The sequence below is a fragment of the Neomonachus schauinslandi genome, chromosome 2 (assembly GCF_002201575.2).
Source record: "Neomonachus schauinslandi chromosome 2, ASM220157v2, whole genome shotgun sequence".
Classification (NCBI taxonomy): domain Eukaryota; kingdom Metazoa; phylum Chordata; class Mammalia; order Carnivora; family Phocidae; genus Neomonachus; species Neomonachus schauinslandi.
Genome location: NC_058404.1, coordinates 148,256,163 through 148,271,142, shown reverse-complemented (window position 1 = coordinate 148,271,142; position 14,980 = coordinate 148,256,163). Strand labels below are relative to the sequence as shown.

The 14,980-nt window shown below is 35.6% G+C and overlaps 1 protein-coding gene across 1 annotated transcript in view; it reads right to left on the bottom strand.

Moving 5' to 3' along the window:
- Positions 1 to 519: 519 nt before the first annotated feature.
- LOC110591481 (sulfotransferase family cytosolic 1B member 1) overlaps positions 520 to 14,980 on the bottom strand; it is a 23,586-nt gene continuing 9,125 nt past the window's right edge. The window contains exons 3-7 of the mRNA XM_021702403.1: positions 13,286 to 13,383; positions 10,991 to 11,117; positions 10,022 to 10,116; positions 5,881 to 6,061; positions 520 to 744 (exon numbers count right to left, since the gene is read on the bottom strand). Coding sequence (XP_021558078.1) covers positions 632 to 744; positions 5,881 to 6,061; positions 10,022 to 10,116; positions 10,991 to 11,117; positions 13,286 to 13,383 — 614 coding nt within the window. The 3' untranslated portion in view covers positions 520 to 631. The remainder of the gene's footprint in view (positions 745 to 5,880; positions 6,062 to 10,021; positions 10,117 to 10,990; positions 11,118 to 13,285; positions 13,384 to 14,980) is intronic.

The following is a 14,980-nucleotide window of genomic DNA, read 5'->3' as shown; positions in this document are numbered from 1 at the left end:
CTTAGGGAGACCAATGTAAGTAGACCTTTCACCTATGGAGACCCAGAAATTAGATGCTCAGCAATTAAAAATTTGGATGCTTAGAAATTAGGTATAGGAACAACCTTCCAAGATCTGAACCCCATCATCTGGGACATGAGCTGTGTTATCCAAATAGTGGCACTGCAAGAAGATGAGCTATGACTCAGGGAACAACTTGAGACCCAGGAGACAGCAGTGGAACAGAGTGTCCTGGGTCAAGTTTTCAGCAAAGGGAATTGGGGCAGAGCTAGGAAATGTAGTGTCAGCATGCAAACAGCACTTCTTGGACCATGTTAATAGGGAGGAGGGGAACTTCATTCTAAGCCATAACACACAGAGGTTGAATAAGATAAGTACTTTCTCTGTTGTCCATACTAGTCTAGGAAAAGGCAGGAATATCCTACAAAAACATAACAATTGGCCCTAAATTTAGGGAATTTGGAAGCTCAGAGTAAGGAGCAAAACTGAGACCTGATTGATGACATGCACACAAATCTGTTTTAAAAGCACATTTTCTCCTTTATAAATCCATTTGACTGCCCAAGTCAGGTCATAACTGCCTCCATTTTAACAAATTACAGCTCTGTTCTTCAGATTGGTCACATAGACTCTAAATCTCTGTGCGGAACTGAAGCTTGGTTCCAGACATTTCCTTCTTGTAAATGACATCAAATTTCTCATTTTGGGCCACTGTGAAGTAATTCTTCCAGTCACCTGCTTTCCCTAAAAATAAATAAGAAAACATATTAAGGAATAATGTATTTCCATTATGAAGGAAATCTAATGAATACCAAAAGAAAAGGTTCAAAGAGTTAAAGACTTTCCTTGTATTTGAATACTTTAAAATGCCATTTCTCCTTTACTGGTCATTCCTGCCATCTAGAAAGGTCGTTTAGAACTAAATGGAACCTGACTTTTTTTTTTTTTGAAATATAGTTGACATACAATATTAAATTTGTTTCCATTGTACAGCACAGTGGTTCGACACTTATATCCATTAAGAAATGATCACCATGATAAGTGGAGTTGTCATCTGTTATTACAATATTATTGACTATATTCCTTATGTTGTGCTCTGTATCCTCGTGACTTATCTATTTTATAACTAGAAGTTTGTTCCTCTTAATTTCCTTCACTTATTTCACCTATTCCTCCACCCCCCTCCCCTCTGGCAATCATCAGTTTGTTCTTTGTATTTATGAGTCTGTTTCTGTTTCTGTTTTGTTTTGTTTTGTTTATTTATTTTTTAGATTCCACATATAAGTGAAATTGTATGATATTTGTCTTTCTCTGTCTGACTTGTTTCACTTAGCATAAAAACCTCTCGGTCCATCCATGTTGTTGCAAGAGGCAAGATTTTGTTTTATTATTATTATTTTTTTATGGCAAGTAGTATACACTTGTATGTATATACCACATCTTTTTTACCCATTCATCTATTGATGGTCACTTGGGTTGCTTCCATATTTTGCCTATTGTAAATAATGCTGCAGCGAACATAGGGGTGCATATATCTTTTTGAATTAGTGTTTTCATTTTGTTATGATTGCTGGATTATACAGTAGTTCTACTTTTAATTTTTTGAGGAACTTCCATATTGTTTTCCAGAGTGGCTGCACCAACCCAACTTACATCCCACCAACAGTGCACAAGTGTTTCCTTTTCTCCACACCATCGCCAACACTTGTAATTTCTTGTCTTTTTGATACTAGCCATTCTGATAGCTGTGAAGTTGTATCTCATTATAGTTTTGACTGACTTTTAAGGATACATTCTGAGAAGGGTTAGTTTTCCTGTCTAAATTTATAGAACATACAATAGTTTCCTGAAAGAGATTCTTTTAGTGTTTCTGTTTGTCATGGGTCATAGGGTTACAACTGAACACTCAATCAATGGTCAGGGCAGATTTTATTTCATGAATTAGTTTGGGAAACTGCACAAATAACTGGTCATCAACACAACCAATCCATGAACTAAAAAGTTGATAAGTATCATTTCCTATGAATTTATTAATGAAGATAGTATGATACTTGAAGGATACCATTTTCCCTGAGTTCACTAGACTTATACTGTATTTGCATTTTAGATGAGAAGAATAGCATTTAAAGTCAAATGTAGAACATTCTTGAACCATCTGTACAAAAGCAAAACTTTTGGGAACAAATTTGAATTTAATTTCTTATACTTGGATGCTGATAAATATTTATCTGAAAAATAAATTCTTAATATACTGTAAATGTGCTTGGAGATAAACATTTGCTTTGTTATTTTATGAAATATTAAACATGTTCTATTGAATTGCAAGCCACATTAATCCATGATGCCTTGATGAAGATTTCAAATCCTTTTAATGAAAAACGTCCCCATAAACAATGTTGTTTCCCTGGTTATTATACTTTGCTCTGTGTTTACCAAAAGGTAAGAGCTCTTTGTAATGTGATAGTAGTGTATATTTGGAATAGTTCATCTGTAAAGATATCATTAAAAACAAAAAGCACAAATTAAACAATAAAAAGTCATATATAAAGTATTCTAATGATTTTCTATTTTGAGTATTAATCATATAATATACACAAACACACTTGCTTCAAAGGGTAAGGGAAGTATAAAAATTTTTTTGATAAAGTAAATGCTGACCAAAGCCCAGATATTTCTGTTTTGTTGCAATTTGGGACATAAGTATAAACACTAGACATTATCTGTCCTCTTCCTACTTTTACTACTTTTACATTGTGTGATTAAATTATGACATTGATTTAGATTACATAGACTGGGGGCCCGGGGAAAGATGGTGGAGGAGTAGGGCACCCTATTCCAACCAGTCCCCAGAATTGAGCTGGATATCTACCAGACCACTCTGAACACCCATGAAATCAGCCTGAGATGTAAGAAGATAGATCTGGATCTCTACAAACAGAATATCGCAGCTGGTTGGTTTTGAGGTACAAAGCTGGGAGCCGTCATTCCGAGGGCAGATTTTGGAGGATAAATGGGAGGGGGAGGGAACATGGCTGTGGGGATCCAATATCTATAAAGAACTTCTCAAACTCAAGACCCAAAAAACAAATAATCAAGTCAAAAAATGGACAGAAGATACGAACAAACACTTCTCCAAAGAAGACATACAAATGGCTAACAGACACATGAAAAAATGTTCATCGTCATTAGCCATCAGGAAATTCAAATCAAAACCACACTGAGATACCACCTTACACAAATTAGAGTGGCAAAAATTGACAAGGCAAGAAACAACAAATGTTGGAGAGGTTGAGAAAGGGGAACCCTCTTACACTGTTGGTGGGAACGCAAGTTGGTACAGCCACTTTGGAAAACAATGGGGATGTGCTCAGAAAATTAAAAATAGAGCTACCCTATGACCCAGCAATTGCATTACTTGGGTATTTACCCCAAAGACACAGATATAGTGAAAAGAAGGGCCATATGTACCCCAATGTTCATAGCAGCAATGTCCACAATAGCCAAACTGTGGAAAGAGCCGAGATGCCCTTCAACAGATGAATGGATAAAGAATGTGGTCCATATATACAATGGAATATTACTCAGCTATCAGAAAGGATGAATACCCAACTTTTACATCAACATGGATGGGACTGGAGGAGATTATGCTAAGTGAAATAAGTCAAGCAGAGAAAGTCAATTACCATATGGTTTGACTTATTTGTGGAACATTAAGGAATAGCATGGAGGATATTAGGAAAAGGAAGGGAGAAATGAAGGGGGAAAATCAAAGGGAGAGATGAACCATAAGAGACTATGGACTCTGAGAAACAAACTGAGGGTTTTAGAGGGGAGGGGGTAGGATGGATTGGTTAGCCCGGTGATGGGTATTAAGGAGGGCATGTACTGCGTGGAGCACTGGGTGTTATACGAAAACAATGAATCGTGGATCGCTACATCAAAAACTAATGATGTATTGTATGGTGACTAACATAACATAATAAAATTAAATTAAAAAAAATTATGACATTGATTTAGCCAACATGGCATCCTTCAAGACTGAGTGTACTCAACCTTTTGTTCATACATCACTTTGAACCCTGTTTAGCATCCATTTACATGCATGCCTCTTGCATTACATTATGAGGTTCTTAAAGGAAATGCATGTGTCATTCAAACTGGCATGTTCTAGAGAATATGTGCTGCATACGGGTGTTCATGAAGAGTGTTTCCTAAACATACAATGAACAAATAAATGGGTATTATTTACATGTTTATTGACTACATGAATGAATAAATGAGTAAACAAATCTTGAATTATTTAGACTAAGAAGATGGGCTACTTTTTAATGTATTATTTACAGTCAGAAAAAAACATTTCAAATGCTTACATGTCATTTACCGTAATCCTCCCCCCAAACTTATGCCACAGATCTTGTTACTTTCTCCATATTTTCAGCATTGTAACCAGACCTTTGGCAGATTGATTAAATGTATTCAAAGTCATAGATTCAGGGAGTGGCAAAGCCTGGATAAATCCCACATCAATCTGACCACAAAGGGTATGTCTGTTTATCACTTCCAGAGGGGATGTAAAGACCGTCTCTGTTATGAGACTAGCATGCAGTCTTTTCTGCTTGAAGTTGGAGAAACCATAGAACCCAGATACTGAACTTATGTTATCTACCTCTATACCCTAATGAGGTATCATGGGGTGGTACCAATTTTCATATGACTAGGAATAAAACCCTCCTGGAAGTTACATTCAGATAATCTGACAAAATGAGAATTTGCCTTGTTTAGTAAAGGAGGATTTTTTTTTCCTGATTTTTTCCATCAGCAAAATGTGTGTATGTGAGCATCAGTCTTTGTTTAGACACCATTTACAATGAAAAATTTACTTTGCCTCCTTATACCAGAGGTTAGTTTTGAAAAGTTAAATGTAATGTTTTTGAAAATAAAAACAATTTGAAAACACCAGGACTATTTGCTATTATGATAAGTAATCTAGAAAAATATTTTAGAAAAAATTTAACCATATAATTCTTTGAAAATCAAGGGTTTTCAGTCATATGTTCATATGTACAGTACATTTTAAGGGTTATGTTTACTTCCTAGCACACCTATTGAAATTCTACCCCTTCATCTCTACTTCAATAAAGAATATTGAAAACAGAGGGTGACATTATTAGGTGGAGAGCTTCTCAAATTTAATTTAGTACTTTGTTAAGTGTATTATTTTTATCATTAACAATTTACATTTTTGACACAAATCATAACAATAAGCTATACTATGCAGGATTTGCTTCAGTGGAATCAATAGCAAATGCCATATTCCTCTATTGTTATCTTTTTACATTAAATTTAGATTCCAAGTTTCCTATAATTCAGACAGTATTTTTAGGGAGCAAAATCTTCCCATAGGGTAAAGGAAAGTCCTTTCTCTTTGTGAATCCTTAACAAAGTGACTACTGTTTTCTAAGTGATATGGGGTCTTTAAAGCAGATGGTCTTGTATTGAATGACATTAATTTATCACTGAGGAGAAGAAGGAGGCCTATGCTTATTTAGGCAAAGATTTAAGAATTAGGAATAACAATTTTAGAATGACTCACATCAGAATTGACAAAACTACTCCCATTTAGTAGCACAGTAAATAGAAGAAGAAATATGCATCAAATACCCAAGGTATTCTGGTAATGGGTTTATAATGCATTATTTCCTCACTAATTTCTAATCTGGTTCAACAACTTTTGTGGTAGGTATTTTTAGTGTCCTTATATCACAGATGAAGAAATTGGTGCCAAAACTGGCTAAGTAACTTGTTAGAGATCATTACTCCTCATTTCAGAGTAATTCATAAGAAAGTGAAAAGGAAAATTAAACTCAGCAAAATATTTACCTTTACGCATAAAAGAGGATTTGCTATGATCCATCACTGTACTTGGTAGATGTGTATAATTCACCAGAGGGTTATCCTTCATCATTTCAAATGAGGTGTGATGGACGATCTTATCCAAGACCTCATCATTCAAATTCTTCTCTAGAAATCTAACAATCTTCTTGACTTCCTGCTTTGGATTCTATCAGTGATTAAAGAGACATACCCAAGAAAACGGTAAACAAAACATCATTAACATAATGTGAAAACTATAATATCTATAATCAGTTTTCTTAAATGTTGGTTCTGAATATTCAATCCATATTTTGTTGGGTCATCAATGGTTTTTTTAAAATTAATCATATGAATCATGAAAAAAATCAATAATTTATGTTTGGCAAAAATAGATGAAATATTTTGTTTATTCTAAATTTCGTATTTTTAGTTTATATCAAAAGTACAATAAGAACAAAGCTTGGGCTAAATATTAGCAATATTTGGAGAAAAAAATAACAGCTATTTTAAGCTCAAGTTGTAATCAGATTTGAACAGTGAATATTTAGGGACCAAGTATGTTTTTATTCTTCCTGCCTTTATTTATTTGTTCTCAATCAAAATTCTTTTCTTGTTTTTAATTACAATATTTAAAAACAAAAATAATAAATTCGTGAACAACTTCAAGTATGTTTGCCTTAGAGTACTTATACCTTAGAACTTGCTTGGACATAAATTATTAAAAATAAACTGCAGGGCGCCTGGGTGGCTCAGTTGGTAAGTGACTGCCTTCGGCTCAGGTCATGATCCTGGAGTCCCGGGATCGAGTCCCGCATCGGGCTCCCTGCTCGGCAGGGAGTCTGCTTCTCCCTCTGACCCTCCTCCCTCTCATGCTCTCTGTCTCTCATTCTCTCTCTCTCAAATAAATAAATAAAATCTTAAAAAATAAAAAAATAAACTGCAGAGGCACCTGGGTGGTGCAGTCAGTTGAGCATCCAACTCTTGGTTTCAACTCAGGTCATGACCTCAGGGTCATGAGATTGAGCTCCAGGTCAAGCTCCACACTCAGTGCGGAGTCTGCTTGAGACTCTCTCTCCCTTTCCCTTTGCCTATCCTTCTGCTCACACTCTTTCTTTCTCTCTCTCTCAAGTAAATAAATAAATACATAAATACATAAATAAATAAATACATAAATAAAATCTTAAAAAAAACTCCAATGAAGGTGCATTAAGTTACTCATTAACTATTGGGGATACAAAGAGCAAAATCTAAGAAATGAATCATTTTCCAGATTCTAATGACATAAATTTAATAATTATAACTTTTAGGAAGCTAAACTAAACTCTATATGGATACGTCTAGAAATATTTTGAGAAGGTGCTATCTAAGCTGAGTTGAAAAAGATGAGTCAGAATTTACCATGATGTGTGGTCTGCTGGGGTGCTGGAGAGCGAATTTCTAGTAGAGAAAATAGTCAAAATTCTTGGCGGTATAGGGTCTCATAACGTTTTGAAGGGAGGAAAAAAAAAGCAAAGTGGTTGAAGTTAGGTTTGAGTTGTTCATAGGAATAAGAGAGGCTATAAAATTGGAAAGACAAATTGGGGTAGAAATGAGAAAATCCTCAGATGTCCCACTGAAGGATTTGGACTTTATCTCTTATGCAGGGAAGCCACAGCATTTAATAATATGTCATTGACTGTGTGTGTGTGTGTGTTCATTGTATACACATGTGTATGTTTTGGCAGGGAGTTCCTTACAAGGGAAGTTCTGGCAATATATTATGTCTCAGACCTTGATGAGAGCAGAATGAGATGACCAATTAAGGGGTGTGAGTGCTTGGAATAAGTAAAGGGTTAGAAATGATGATAGTGGGAAAAAGGCCAAAAGAGAAGTTAATAATGGTAGTAGGAAAACCACAGATGGACAGGCAAATAGACAGCAATTTCTATTAGGGATTCAAAGTGTTTGGAGAATAATCTGGCCGCCTCCAAATTATCAATGAGTGTTAGTTTATGTTGCAGTAGAAGTGAAAGCAGAGCGCTGGTACCTATTGAATCTCCTTCTGCTGTATTTCTCTTTCACCTCATTGATTGAGAACTTATGCAGAAGCTCATAAACCAATGTCAATTATTAGACTTTTATTTGAATTTTATTATTGATATGTAACTATAATTTTGTTCTATTGTTGTTAAACTTCTTTATATAACATTGTCTAAAAATGACTGTATGACGGGAGAAAAAGACCATCTATTAAGTATGATGAATGTACAGGTTTGAGTGGGATTCAAAAGATCTAGATATGCTTATAAAGCTGATTGGGCCAGACTGTGAATCAGTATGAATGAGTGTATTTGAATAACGCATTTTAGCTGAATAAGGAGAGAAATGGTTGACACAAGAGTGTCCTGTGGGGGGCAGCAGGATGTTGGAATCAGAATGTGGACACCAGCCTGGCCCAGAAAGTGTATTTCCCCATCCTATGGAGAAAAGAGACTATATTTAGAAGCTAAAATTGCTCTTTTCATAAAGTTATTAAGTGCTACTCTGGTGTCCAGAAAGTAAGGAAAGAGTACAGAAGGACAATTTTGTCCTTATAAAGAATTCATGACTTTGGCTAATCAAATACTCAAGAGATATCACCACTTTTTAAAAGTGTTTTCATAAAACCACTTCAGTTTCACAGCTGCATATTGCCAGCAAATTGGAAATTAATTGCCTCAAGCCCTGGGCAATAAATGGGCAATAGTTAAGTTTTAACGATAGATTCTCTAAGAGTTGCAAACAAGTGTGATGGAAGGTGACAGCCGAGGCACACCAGAAAAATTCAGAGGACTCTTTTTGTTAAAAGTGTGAGATGTGAGAATACCCTGGGGGTTTTTCAGAAATACTTGGATCAAGAGAAATTTTACATGGAACATGATTTTTGCTATGCAAAGGAGGATTGATATCTCTAAGATGTTTGTTATTATTGCTCATTCATTTATTTATTCATTCAAGCAATCAATTATTCATACAAGTGATTCTATGAGCCCCTATGTGTGTAAGGTGCTATATTCTGTACTGTGAATGTAGTTTCAAGAATGGTAGATATTGTACCTTACATCATGAATCTGAAAGTCTAAAATGTACCTTTATTTGTAAGTCCAATCTTCTTCAAATAGAGGAACTTGGTTTCCACATATTTCTCAGGGTGTGTGTGTGTGTGTGTGTGTTTGCCTAATTTGAGTAAAATGGCCTCAGACTAGGCCTGGAACTTTGCAGTTATTCAAATATTGCTACATTTGAACTGATACTAGTTCATACAGGAAACTAGATGAATGCTCATGAGTCCCCAAACTAAGAGGGCGATAGTAAGAAAGTAAAGGAGAGGGATTTGAAAGTTATAATAGGTAGGGCATGTGAACCAATGGGATGTTCACAATATAGTGGAACCACATCCACTATATGGAGGTCAATGAGGACGATGTATTTTCAAATTTTGAAAGTTAATGGACATGTATGTAAGTGATGAGTCACTAAATTCTATACCTGAAACAAATATAACACTGCATGTCAACTAACTGGAATTTAAATAAAAGTTTAGACAAAAAAAAGAAAATTAATGGACAAATAACATCATTAACCAAGAGAGAATAAAAGAAGAAAAGGATTAAATGTTGGAGTCAGAGAAACAAGATGAGTTTAGTTTTGAACATGTTAAATTTAAGGGCCATTTTAATAAAAGCATGTGTCTAAATTAGGGTAGAAGTTAAAATGAAGTTTGGGGGGGGATCATTAGGACACAAAGAGTTTTGGCAGCAGTAGGCATGGGGTATGATCACCAAAATGTAGCAAACAGCTTATAAAGAAAGCTAAGTGACAGACGGAGATCCACAGGAAAGCCAAGAGAGCGTGATAACCTATTAAATGTAGGAAAGAATTTCAACAAGAGAAGGTGCTCACAATAAACACAATGTTTAAAAAGTATAAGAAGATAAAAATGTCATGGATTTCACCATTAGAAGTCATTAATGATCTTAGCAAGATTTGGGTAAGCAGGCATGGAGAAGAGGCAATATAATCACATCTTTTTTTTTTAAACTCCATAGATTAATTTGAAAATATATATTAACCCTTTACCCCAGGATGTAATGGGGGAATTATCCAGAATGAATTTCTATGATTTTACCTCTTTCATATCTTCATAGAACAAGAAAAGTATTGGGTGTTCTTCCTTTTTCTTCCACCAACTCTTAACATGATTAAACCAAGAACCATAAGCCACTAAAACCAGAGAAACAGTCTTACCATAAGCTTTCATCAAATTAAAGGTTTGTTTCTAAACAATAAATCAAATAGTACAAATATTCTGTGGAATTCAGTAACCAAGGGAACTGAATATATAAGACCAATTAAAAATATATATAATCTGGGGCACCTGGGTGGCTCAGTCGTTAAGCGTCTGCCTTCCACTCAGGTCATGATCCCAGGGTCCTGGGTTCGAGCCCTGCATCAGGCTCCCTGCTCGGCGGGAAGCCTATTTCTCCCTCTACACATCCCCTGCTTGTGTTTCCTCTCTCCCTGTCTCTTTCTCTCTGTCAAATAAATGGATAAAATCTTTAAATATATATATATAAAATCAGCCATTTATGGATGTACAGTAAGATTAAAACAATATAAAGTACAAAGGAAGCATTCCAATACATTGGCCTCCGTATGGGTTTTACTTGGCCTCACATGGAAGGAAACCATTCCACTACTCATATTAACTATTTATCTAAATACTATAAATATATGTATAACAGATCTAACTGAAGATTTGGGCAGGGGTGCCTGGGTGGCTCAGTTGTTGGGCGTCTGCCTTCAGCTCGGTTTGGGCAAGTTGAAGAATTTCCACTGTAACTGGAACTGAGAATAGATCTCTAGCAACTGAAAAAACATTTGAGAATATTCTCATCAAGCCAATGTTAAATACCAAATTTATATATTGATGTCATAGTAAAAATATTAAGTTAATCTAATTTTTAATGCTATTTAAATGTACTTTTTACTAGCTTGGAAAAGTAAATATTTTTATAGGAAAAGTCACACCAGTAATAGTTATTAATATTATTAAAAAGGAAAAGTACTTATTGATTTCAAGCCCAGGGCTACCTACCATTTCCAGTCATGAATCTCTCTAGATACTCTTCCCAGGGACCAGGGACAGGTTCCAAATTATTCATTAAGTCAAAATGGTAATATGAGACTGCAACATCCTTGGCATTTCGAGCCAGATAAATCATCTGCGGGGAAAAAAAGAAGAAAACCACATGGATTTAAAATCCATGAAATTAAAAACAGGAAAAATTAGAGAAAATTAGTGAAACAAAAAGCTGTCTCTTTTTTTAAAAAAAATGAACAAACTTGATAAACATCTAGCAAGACTAACAAAAAAGAAGACACAACTAACATCAAGAAAAAAACAGGAAGTATCACAACAAATCTTATAGCCATTAAAATTATAATGAATATGAAAAGATGCTCCATATCACATGTCATCAGGGAAGTGAAAATTAAAGCAACAGTGAGACACCACTCTATACTTATTAGAATGACCGATATCCAGAAAACTGGCACCAAATCCTGGTGAGGATGTTGAGCAACAGGAGCTCTCATTCATCACTGGTGAGGTTGCAAAAATGGTACTGTTACTTTGGAAGACATTTTGGCAGTTTCTTACAAAGCTAAACATAGTTTTACCTACAATCTGGCAATCGCAATGCTTGGTATTTATCCAAAGTTGAAAAATAAGTTCCACACAAAAAACTGCAAGTGGATGCATAGAGCAGCTTTATTCATAATTGCCAAAACGTGGAAGGAAACAGGATGTCCTTCAGTAGGTGAATGAATAAACTGGGATACATCCAGACAATGGAATATTATTCAGCACTAAAATGAAATGAGCTGTCAAGCCATGAAAAGACATGGAAGAACCTCAAATTCATATTGCTAAGTGAAAGAATGCAATTTGAAAAAGCTACATACCATATGACAGAAGGTCATATAGTTAGACCTTCTATACATAGAAGGTCTATGTATTTTTTATTGCCTCCATGAAAACTATGGAGACAATAAAAAAGATCAGTGGTTGCCAGGTTAGGAGGCGAGGGGGATGAATAGGTGGAGTACAGAAGATTTTTAGGGCAGCAAAATTACACTATAGGATGCTATAATGGTATATATATGTCATTATACATTTGTCCAAATCCATTGAATGTACACCACCAAGAGGGAACCCTAATGTAAACTATGAACTTTAGGTGATTATGATGCGTCAAAGTAGGTTCATCAGTTGTAATAAATGCACCACTCTGGTGGGGGATGTTGATGATAGGTAGCTATGTGTATATAGGGGCAGGGGATATTTGGGAAATCTCTGCCTTCCACTCAATTTTGCTGTGAACCTAAAATTGCTCTAAAAATAAAATTGCTGTAAAAAATACAGTCTGTTCAAAGAAAGAGTAAGAAGAGAATTATGGGGGCACCTGGGTAGGCTCAGTCAGTTAAGCGTCTGCCTTCATCTTAGGTCATGATCCCAGGGTCCTGGGATCTAGTCCTATGTCAGGCTCCCTGTTCAGCGGGGAGTTTGCTTCTCCCTCTCCCTTTGCCCCTCCCCCTTGCTGTCTCTCACTCAAATAAATAAATAAAATCTTTAAAAAATGAAGAGAATTATGAAACACTTTTCATTACAAAATTCCAAAACTTAGAATTCCTCACAATCACAAACTAGCAAAAGTCAGTTAAGTTGAAATAAACAATCAGAATAGTCCCACAAAGATTGAAGAAATTGAATTTCAAATTTCAAATTTCCCCAGAAGCAAATATCCAGGCACAAATATTTCACTGGAGAATATTACCAAATAAGAACTGACATCCTTATATTGAGTTTTCAGAGAAGGACAGAATGTCTAGGGATAGCTGGGGAATAATAGTAGCAATATTGTGCTGAGATGGGGATCCTGTTGCTACATACCTTTGGCAAACTTGATTATGTAGGTTTAGACTGAAATATATATTTTTTTAATTGAAGCACTTTCTTATGTAGCTCATTTCTCATGGTATCAAACAAAACATTTGAGCAATCATTTACTATGTGCATGACTAAAGGGATAGGGTCACATTAAAAAATGACTTGCAGGGGCGACTGGGTGGCTCAGTCATTAAGCGTCTGCGTTTGGCTCAGGTCATGATCTCAGGGTCCTGCAGGTCATGATCTCAGGGTCCTGGGATCGAGCCCCACATCAGGCTCCTTGCTCAGCCAGGAGCCTGCTTCTCCCTCTCCCACTCCCCCTGCTTGTGTTCCCTCTCTCACTGCGTCTCTTTCTGTCAAATAAATAAATAAATAAATAAATAAATAAATAAATAAATAAATAAAATCTTTAAAAAAAATGACTTGCAGTGTAGAGTATACCTTGCAGTTGTTCTCCCAGAAAGACTTAGGAAGGAGATCAATTGGTAGATGCGTCTTCACAAGTCGTGGTGATGGATTCTTCTCTAATTGTTCTATTCCTGGGAAAATTTTAGTTTTATTTTAGTACATTAGAGCTTTCAAGGAGCTTGCATTTCCTGATTTTCTCTGACCGTTTAAAATATTTTTGAGCAGAATATAATGCTGCTAAATTTTGAACAAATCACAGGTATTATCTGGATTCTCAGAGGCAATATTGCATAATGGTTAAGGGCATAGTTGTGAGTTTAGCCTCCTTGGGTTCAAATCCTAAGTCTGTCACTTACTCATTGTGAGACATTTGAAAGTATGCTAGTCTCTGTGTTTCACTTTTTCTACCTCCAAAATGAAGGGTAATAATATCAACTTTAGCAATTTGGAATTTTATCATACCTTGCATTATTATAAATCATTATGAAAATAGTTTCTGTTTCTCAAAGCGATATGGATAACTACCAATTCTCATATCAGCTATTGTTTTGCATCCCCTGTTATGGTATAGACGTGTTACATTTGGAGAGCATCAGCTGTTGCACCTGCATTTTTTTCATTATTTCCTCTATGTGTCAAATGTACATACATGCAAAATGAAAATGTTGTGTAATTTTTAGGTGTTAGCTGAACTCACCAAAGACACACAACTAATATGTGGGAGAATTTGGTTTCAAATCAAGTCATTGGATAAGGGGTTTGTCAACTTCCCTGAGACAGAAAATATCCATTTATTTTGTCTAGTCAGAGCTAGGATGATCCCAGGGGCTTGGATCTCACAAATAAGTGGCTTAGTCAGTCTGAAGGCACTTCTGGGATAAAGGCACACTCAGAATTCCTGATATAGACTAGGAAGAGTGGGGCAAACCCTTTTAATTTAACTATTCTTTTAATGCATTCAGTGGCCTTTATCATATCCCAGATATATCTTTTAAAGATGTCATATCCTATAGAGTCATCAACACCTAAAATCTCCTTCAGATTTCATACCCAATAAATCTTAGAGTCCTATGCATTTTTTTCGCAGTATTACTTATATCCAGTCTAACCTCTAGATTACCTGTTAATCCTACATTACCTTCCCACCTTTTGCATACAAAGGCACACCTGCTCAAAATTGCATCTGACTCACTCTTTTAAAACAATCTTAAGCTTCATTCGTTTACAAAAAGTTATTACATATGCTAAAAAGCCACTCAATCTCTATTAAAACATCCTTTTGTTAAAATATTCTATGTAATGCTTATTTTTGTTTCAGTCTATTTACTTCTTTATTTGTTTGTTGTCAGCTCCCATGCTTCTTCCCCATCCCCACCCCCAAACACACACACTAGAATGGAGATTCCCCAAGAGCCAGGATGTAGCTCAATTTGAATGTTCTATAGAGAACAATGCATAGCACATAGTTATATTAGTATGTAGTTTTATTAGGAAGAATCTCTTAATTTTAATGGGGATAGGGTTGACTGACTTAGGAAATAAAGATCAAGAATCCTAGTTAAGGGGCGCCTGGGTCCTGGGATCGAGCCCCACATCAGGCTCCTTGCTCAGCCGGGAGCCTGCTTCTCCCTCTCCCACTCCCCCTGCTTGTGTTCCCTCTCTAGCTGTCTCTCTCTATATATCAAATAAATAAAATCTTTGGGGAAAAAAATCCTAGTTAAATTTGAA